Raw genomic sequence first — 9,065 nt, 5'->3', positions numbered from 1 at the left:
TAACCACAAGGCCAGCAGTTCAAATCATCAGCTGCTCCTTGGAAACTCTATACAGGGTCCCTGTGAGTTGGACCCAACTCCATAGTACATAACAACAACATATCTATATCTGACAGTAAATCAAAAGTATGGCTACTAGGGCTCCAGTACCTGCATGCACTGGTTTATCGCAAACAAAAAGTATGTAAACATGTCTCTGTGGTCAGTGGATAGCTTGTCTTAGTCACCTTAGGGTGCCTTCCAACAAAAGGTCCAATCAAGTAAGTGGCTTCCAAAGGTCGGTATCTGCCGGACCAGTTAAATTCAAGGCAGAAATATCAGCTCAAAAGGTTATGGTGACTGTTTGTTTTTGGATCCCCAAGGGGTCATCTTGATAGATTTGCTTGAAGGACACAGGATGATCAGGAGGGGCTTATTAGAAAGAAGTTTTAAGAAAACAGAAAACTGTATTGGTGAGAAAAAGGCCAGGAAAATTGCACTGATGAATTTATTTCCACTACAACAAAGCATCTGCTCATTCTTCCAAGTCAGCAGGGGCTGTCTTATAATACTTTCACTGGGAAACATTACCCTATCTACCCTACAGCTCTGGTCTTGCCCCATCAGACTTGTTTTGCTTCCCAAATTCAAAGAATATTTTAAAAGAAACACAATTTGAGTCTCTCGAGGATACCCAAACTGCCATTTTGACCTGGTATCAATCTAAGAGCACAGAATTCTTTGGGGAAAGACTGTTGTTAGGTGCTATTGAGTTGGTTCCGACTCATAGGGGAAGGGTTGTTGTTGTTAAGCGCTGATGAGTTGGTTCCAATTCATAGCAACCCTGTATATGATTTCCAGGGAGCGGCTGGTAAGTTTGAACCACTGACCTTGCAATTCAAACCAACCTTGCAGTCCAGTGCTTTATCCCATAGTACCACACCAGGATTCCAGGGGAAGGGTTAGAAAGATGGAAACATTGCCTGTAGAAATGTACTGACCTAGATGGAAGGTATGTCAAGAAATAATAAACAGCTTCACAATTGGATAGTCTTGTTTAATAAAAGTTGCTATGATTTTGTAGCAATTAAAAAAAAACATTTGGACTCAGTCTTGTAAGAATTAGCCGGCAACAAGATAATGCTGGTTTCTTAATATAGGTATACCTCAGAGATACTGAGTTAGGTTCCAGACCACAACAATGACACGAATACTGCAATAGAGAGGGTCACATGAGTTGGTTTGCTTTCTCAGTAAAAGTTATGTTTATACTATACTGTAGTCTATTAAGTATGTAATAATAGCATTATGAAAAAGTCTGGAATACTGCATTACTAAAATGCTGTACAGAGACACGCTGGGAGCATAGGCTGTTGGGAAAATGGCACTAATCGACGTGTTTGATTCAGGGTTGCCACAAACCTTCAGTTTATTGTGAAGCACAATAAAGCAAAATGCAGTACAATTTGGTACATCTGTAATAAGCTAGGAGTTAGCTGTGTTTCGCAATTTGCATTGAGTGTTGTATTTCTTAGTCAAACCTGTATTAAAAAATGTACTTGAAACTTTCTAATAACAATTTTCAAACATATAGAAAAATAGAACAGTGCAGGAACGCATATGCCTGTCACACAGATTTCATCTTTTGCCAATATTTGTCAATGAGATGGATAGGCAGTGGCAGCAGTAATGGGCTCAGGCAGAACAATTGTGAGGCTGGCGTAGGACCATGCAGTGTTTTGTTCTGTTGTGCACAGCGTTGCTATGAGTCAGAACTGACTCATCCGCACCTAACCACAACATTTGCTTCATCTGCTTTTTTCTCTTTGCTGAGGTTTTTTGTAGAAAACAAATTCCAAATATGACTCTTCACCCTTAAGTATTTCCAAATGCACCTTGAAAAAAAAAAATGATTTCTTAATTACCAGACCATTAATATACGTACTACAACTAACACAACTCCATTATAACATCAAAAACTTAGTCTATATTCAGATTTTCTTGGTTGTCCCCTCAATTTACTTTTTCCAGTTATATTTGTTTAATGCAGGACTCATGCAAGGTCCATAAATTGCATTTGATTGTTATGTTTCTTCAATCTCATGATGTTTCTTAAGCCTCCCTTTTTTTATGCCATTAATTTGATGAAGGACTGGTAAATTTTCAATGAAGTAACATTAAAGCTTAGTATTGTTGTTGTTAGGTGTCATCCAGTCGGCACCGACCCATAGCGACCCTATGCACAACAGAACAAAACATTGCCCGATCCTGGGCCAACCTCACTACTGTTGCCAAGCTTGAGTCCATCCATGCTGACACTTGGCCAATCCATCTCGCTGGGGATCTTCCTCTTTATCTCTGACCCTCCACCTTACCAAACATGATATCCTTCTCCAGCGACTGCTCCCTCCTGACAATATAAATCTTAGTTGTTGTTGTTGTTAAGTACATAGCGACTCTGTACAGGGTTTCCGAGGCTGTACATCTTTACCGGAGCAGAACGCCTCATCTTTCTCCCGCGGAGCGGCTGTTTCGAACTGCTGGCCTTAGGTTCGCAGCCCGATTTGTAACCACTACGCTACCAGAGCTCCTTATAGCAGCAAACTATTATTCAGTCTTACCAGACCACAATAAAAGCTAACCTGGTAATGGTGGGGCCATTTGCACATAAGTAACAAAGGAAAGTTTCAGAAAATAAAACTGTCTCCTGGTCTCTATCTTCCCCAAAACATAGAATAGAGATAAGGAATTTCTCCATTTTTTTTTTTAAGCTCATTTTCTGAATTCCATTCTCATTTGTTGAATTTCTCCTAGTTGTTGGCTAACTGAGGGCACCAGTGGATCTTTCTAGAAACTCAGGGTGAAAACATTTAAGGGTCCTTTGAGCAGAGAGAAACACTTGTCAAACGTCCATTCATTTTTGTTCTGTCTCTACTTGCGAATGCCCCTTCACCCCACCTGGACAGTCCACTCAGCCTTGTAGTTCTAACTTTCCCTCCTTTACAAAGCTTTTCCCATTAACAACAATCAATATTCAGCTCTTTCTTTGTTGTTAAGTCACCTTCAAGTCGGTCCCCACCCATGGCGCGCCTGTATAGGGTTTCCGAGGCGCAGTTGGTGGATTTGAACTGCCGACCATGTGGTTCAGTCTAGCACTGATCCTACAACGCCATGCCAAGAGTCCATTCAGCTCTTATGTTGTTGTTTGTTGTTATGTGCCATTGAAACAGGTGCGGATAGTGAGTTTGAACCGCCCACCTGTGGTTCAAGCCGACCATGAGGTCCAGTGCTTACCCTACGGCGCCATACCAGGACGCCTTTAACTTACAAAAGACGTTAAATCAGGTCCTTTCATTACAGGTTCCCAAAGCACTCTGTAAAACTTCTCCGGAGTTATTTGTCCCAATTGGTAACCTTACGTGGTTTTTGTGATTGTTTTACGAATGTCTGCTTTTTCCATTCACTCACATCTCCAGCGCCTAGCAAATTGCCTGGCACAAAAGAGGCGTTCAGTTACACGTGTTCAATCGAGTAAAAATCGCTAGTGACGGCAAAGAAACGCAAAGCTGTACTCCTCTCAAAGGCTAGGGCATTGTTGCGGAATTCGGTAGACGTTCTAGAAATATCCAAAACTTAGCAAGCACATTACTGGGCCAAAAAAGTCTCCGAGGCCTGTGGGCTCGTTCATGCGGCCCGGTGAAGGAAGGGGCGGCGGGGGCGGGATCTACAACTCAGAGTGGGCCTGGACTTGGGCAGGGCCCTGGAAGCCACGTAGGGCTTCGCCGCTGCCTGGGGAGAGGTTCTACCGCTGCTTTACCTGGTCCGTTTTAGTAGCCAGGGATTTATCGGCCAAGATCCTCTCCTTCAACTCCTCCATCTTCCCATTGTAGGCCAGGTTGCAGACCATAAGGTTAGACACACACCCCTCCATTTCGCTTTCCTCAGGCTCTCCGTGAGGTCGCACCAAGGACCGCCTCACGTTGTCGGCTCCAACTGCCAATCAAAGGAGCTTTACCAATCAACAATCAAACTCGTTCCCTCGCCTCTTTTTCCCATTTTAAGGGCCTCTGGGAGTTGAAGTTTAAGAGCAGTTCCGGATGGGGGAGGTGACTTTGCTTCCCACACAGACTCGACCCCTGGAAGCGCTAAACTACAAGTCCCAGGGTCCCTTGCGGCTGCCGTAGTCTAGTGGCCGGTGGAATTGGCCCAGGATGACAGCTGGAGAATGGAGTCAGGTACGGGGAGCTGCTTCGTGAGGAACCGTGTGGAAGAACAGGGGTGGGTGGTTGCCCATTGAGTCGACCATACAGAACGGGTGTGGGGTCAGGGCAAGAGAATAATGGGACCCTAAAGGTTCTGTCCCCCGGGGGCCCCAACTTGTAGTGCTAGGCGGAAGGGACAACAGTTGGAGCTGGGAACTACCTCCTTTGCTAGTACTGATGACTCTGGCTACCCTCCCCCTCTCTTCCACTGCCAAGGGAGTGGAAAGAAGTAGGAGGTATTTACTCTGACATCTCGGCAGAGTGGCCTCAGAGCAGGATACTGTCACATTTGTGATAGTAAATGACATCATAGTAAAGTGATGTGCCAGGCTGATGCCAACGACAGGGTGGGATGCCCTGGGAGCCACTTGATATCTAAGAGACCTCGAGGAGTCTACATCATGGTGACATCACAATTTGATGAGAGTCATCCTAAGAATACTGTGGTATGGTGTTACTTTAATATCATGTTAATAGTGATGACACTGAGGCTTTGCTAAACCTGTTAAGCTGATATTTCTATTTATAGAAATTTCAAATAGTGCAATAGCAAAAGAGATGCAAGGGCATATCTGGAAGAGGCATTGTGCCAAAATCAGGTAATGATAAAAATACACTCAAGAAAGAGACTGATTATGTCTATCCTGTTAAGGTGTGGATCAGAGGTTGGTAAACATTTTCTGTAAAGCATCGGATAGTGAATATTTTAGGCTTTGCAGACCAAAAGGCAAAGTCCAGGACATTATGTAGGCAAATAACGCAAAAGAAAACTAATTTCAACAAATGTTTACTGATGAAATGAAAAGACAATAATAACAATAGTTTGCTTTTTGCAATACAGAGCTATTAATGAGAAGAATGGGTTTTGGGGGAGAGGGATAACATTTTTTTGTAGTTGGGGTTTAAAGTTTGTGTTCTCTATTATAAAAATCATTTCTAAATGTTCATCTGTTAATGCTAATCTGTAATGAAATTTTATATGTTTCATCTTTTGAAAATGTCTTTTTATACACATTTGTTTGTGGTTAGTGCCATCGAGTTAGTTACGACTCATAGCGACCCTGCTCCAAGGAGCAGCTGGTGGTTTTCACCTACTGACCCTGTGGTTTGTAGTCTAGTACTGATCTTATAGAACCACACCAGAAACATGCAAATACTGAATCTTTGTTTTATTATTTTAATTTTTTGCTTTAACTTATTTAATAATTTTTAGAATATCTTTATATTTATAGGAAAAGTTGCAAAGTTCCCATTTACCACTCTCTCTCACCTAATTTTTAGAGTATATTTTAACAGCATTGTTGTTGTTAAATGCTGTCAAGTTGGTTGCTCCTTGGAAACCCTATGCAGGGTCACTATGGGTCAGAACTGACTCGATGAAATTTAACAACAACAACAAATGGCAAATTTACGTTTAACTTTTTGAGGAACTGGGAGACTTTACCAATTCAGCTGTAGCATTTTATGTTCCTACCAACAATGCTGTTAAGTGCCCTAGAGTCGTCTCAGACTCACAGTGACCCTACAATGTATGAGGGTTCACACTTCTCAAATTATTTAGCAAGACTTGTTAATGTCTATCTTTATTCAATAGGTGTTCTAGTGGGTGTGAAGGAGTCCTGGTGTCACAGTGGGTAAAGCACTCAGTTACTAACTAAAATATAAATGGTTCAAACCCACCATCCCCTCTGCTTCTATAAAAATTTACAGCCTTGGAAATCTATGCAGCCATTCCACTCGGTCCTGTAGAGTCACCATGGGTTGGAATTGAGTGGGTGTACAGTCCTGGTGTGGCTCTGTGGATTAATGTGCTAGACTGCAAGGTTGGTTTGAATTGCACGATCGGCAGTTCAAGCTCACCAGCCGCTCCTCAGAAACCCTATAAGGTTTCTATGGGTTGGAACTGACTTGACGGCATTTAACAAGAGTGGTATCTCAGTGTGGTTTTCTTGTTTTATCTTTTGTAAGCATGGGAGGTATATAAGGCATGTGGACATTATTTGTGATTTGAACAATGCTAGTTGTTGAAATGACTTTACTGCAGAATCAGTTTCACATAACAGGCACTATTCTACCTCACAATTTTAAGTGAAATTCATTAAGAAGCATTATCAAGTCTTCTGCAATAGCTACTTTTCATAGCCATTTAGTATTTGACAATTGTGTTTATAGAATATTCTTCTAAACATTTAAAATCATAAAAATTATTCTTACCTTACTTAAAATACAAAAGCAGGAGGTGGCCGAATTGGGTCTGCTAGCTATAGTTTGCTGATCCCTGGTTTAGAACAAAAGTACCGGGTAGGAAGTAAATATTCTATAAAGATTTCTCCAATTGATTTATAGAGGTACAATAGACCTTATTGCGTGGTATTCACAGAGGATTGGACATAGTGACGTTTTTACCTTAAAAATATATCAAGGAATTTGATCTAAGTGTTAGAAATAGTTGGAAAACAATCCCAAGTACCTCTCCTACTGATGGACTTGTTTGGGTAATCTTCTTGTATAGATGGTATGTTTTGATATTGTATCTTTTGTTTTCTGTGACATGGTGGTTAACTTTTAATTCTGAGTCATGTTCGACTGAGAGTAAGATAACCCTAAGTCTGACTTTTGAGAGCTTCAAGACAAATAGATCTTTAGGGTAGAAGGTATCTCCTCCATGGTTGCTGGCCTCAAGTTTTGGAGGAATTGAAAATGTTGCCGTTTATGTCCATGGAAAGCTGAAAGTGGTCCTGTTAGGGTTTGACCCTCTTGCTGCTCATAAAATTGCATATTCCTTATTGCCGTTTCTACTGGTCACCTAGATTCTAGATCTAAGATTCCTGGTGTGGTGCTGTAGGATAAGCTGGTAACTGCGAAGTCAGTAGTTTAAACCCACCAACTGCTCTCAGAAACCCTATGTAGGGTCACTATGAGTCGGAACCGTTTTGATAGCACTTGGCAACAACAGAGCAAGCCAGGTTCATTTTCTAGGCTAAGAGAATAATGCTAAGAATAGCTAGTATTTATAAGTTTGTCTGCCAGTTATTGGACTAAGGGCTTTTCATGGGTTTATGGACTCCTGGTATGACACTGTAGGCTAACCACTAGACTCCAACCGCAAGGCTAGCTATTCAAACCCAAGCAGTTGGAACCTGCTTGACGGCACTTAACAACAACAACCACAACATGTCATTTAAGCATCATATCAACTCAGTGAGGTCGAAACTGTTACGCATTTTTTAGAAATGAAAAACCAGACACAAAGAAGTGAAATAGTATGACTAAGGTCGCATTAAAATCCAGAGCTATTCTACCCCAAAGCCCTAGTATTTAACCACTGCAACATTTTGCTAAATATTGCCAAAGATGGAATTATGTGCAAATGCAAACCCTAGATAATGCAATACGAATTCCTGTCAGAGTTCCTTGGGCTGTAGCTGTACCTATGATTGTGGGAAAATGTTCTATGTGCTCTAGAACAGTGCTTTCTGGTAGACCTTTTTGTGACGATGGAAATGTTTTCTATCTATGTTGTCTAGTATGGTGACCATCAGCCACATTTGACTATTGAGATCCTGAAATGTGCCTAGCATGAGTGAGGAACTGACTTTTAAAATTGTATTTAACTTGAATTATTTTCATTAGTTTTATAGTTGAGTAGCTTCGTGAAGTTAGTGGCTACCATTTTGGACCATACAATGAAAGGTATTTCTTTCCCCATCTGTTGCCTGCCATTGATCACTGAATATTTTACTCAATATGAGTATTCTCATAGCAAAACTGGAAATGAATATGTGCATATCCAGTATTGAAATCAGGAATTTGAACTGGTTCAAACCAGTTCAGTCATGACCAATAGAGAGCTCAGTTGGAACAGACGTGGATATTAAAAATTTGGGTGATCTGGATGATAACCAAAAAGGGAAAAATTATGAAGCCCTGGAAAGGGAGACCTTCCCAGGGACTGATGCATGAAACTGTTGTGTTGGCAGGACTATGGAGAACCTGATGGAGAAACTATGGGGAACATTCAGAGTAGCACTGCCAACTGCCATCTTTGATTCGGTTGATTCCGGCATCGTTGGCTCCGACTCTGTTCCAAATCCACCAGGAAAGAGATTTGGTTGCTATGCAACATGTAGCTGCCTTTGTTTATAACAGGAAGATTAAATTCCAGCAGGGCTGCCAGTTAGTATCGATTCATCCAAATTTTAAAAAATTGGCTCTGTCCCAGTTTCATCTCCTCACCCATTACTGAATTTGAAAGAACCTGTTCAAAGTCCTGAGTGAAAGACAATTTGAGGACATCTTAGCACAAGGCGTATGCAAATCAGTGAACTACATGGCAGTGATAGGAAACACTTCTCCATACCCAACACACATACAAGATCAAGTCTGACCAATTGGCCCCAACAGCTTTTCTTTGAAACTTTTTATTGTGAATTGACTGAAGGTTTACATACAGAGCAGATCATCAGTTCTACGTTTAACAAATAATAAATTTTAATTCATCTTAATGATTGCAGTCATCTCCGTGTAACATCTTCCCTATGCTTTTTATTTCCATTCCACCCTCCTTCCCACCACTTCTGGACTTTGTCCTTAGGTAAATGCTGCCTTTTTGATCTTGAATGTTGACCATTCCATAGTGAGCAGACCTTACTAGTGTTGCTGCTCTCCCTCCCCCGCTCCCCCCCCCATATCATATCTACTGCTTGGCTGAAAATTAGGCCATGAGGGGTAAACTACATTTCAGACCAGAAGAGTGGCTGAGGGCCATAGTCTCGGGTTCCCTCAGTCTCTTTCTGACCAGTAAGCCTGATCTTTTATATATAT

At 41.4% G+C, this 9,065-nt stretch overlaps 2 protein-coding genes across 3 annotated transcripts in view; one reads left to right on the top strand and one right to left on the bottom strand.

Moving 5' to 3' along the window:
• Positions 1-3,913, bottom strand: part of PSMD10 (proteasome (prosome, macropain) 26S subunit, non-ATPase, 10) — an 11,298-nt gene extending 7,385 nt beyond the window's left edge. The window contains exon 1 of one of the 2 annotated variants that reach the window (XM_006871039.1): positions 3,797-3,913. In XM_006871039.1, the coding sequence (XP_006871101.1) occupies positions 3,797-3,910 (114 nt within the window). In that variant the 5' untranslated portion in view covers positions 3,911-3,913. The remainder of the gene's footprint in view (positions 1-3,796) is intronic. The other variant, XM_006871038.1, reaches the window with a different exon arrangement.
• Positions 3,914-4,048: 135 nt separating this feature from the next.
• ATG4A (autophagy related 4A, cysteine peptidase) overlaps positions 4,049-9,065 on the top strand; it is a 139,936-nt gene continuing 134,919 nt past the window's right edge. Inside the window, exon 1 of the mRNA XM_006871037.1 lies at positions 4,049-4,214. Coding sequence (XP_006871099.1) covers positions 4,205-4,214 — 10 coding nt within the window. The 5' untranslated portion in view covers positions 4,049-4,204. The remainder of the gene's footprint in view (positions 4,215-9,065) is intronic.

This window comes from Chrysochloris asiatica, unplaced genomic scaffold (genome assembly GCF_000296735.1).
Source record: "Chrysochloris asiatica unplaced genomic scaffold, ChrAsi1.0 scaffold00159, whole genome shotgun sequence".
Lineage (NCBI taxonomy): Eukaryota > Metazoa > Chordata > Mammalia > Afrosoricida > Chrysochloridae > Chrysochloris > Chrysochloris asiatica.
Note: the sequence above shows the minus strand (reverse complement) of the source record. Positions and strands in the feature narration are given on the sequence as shown.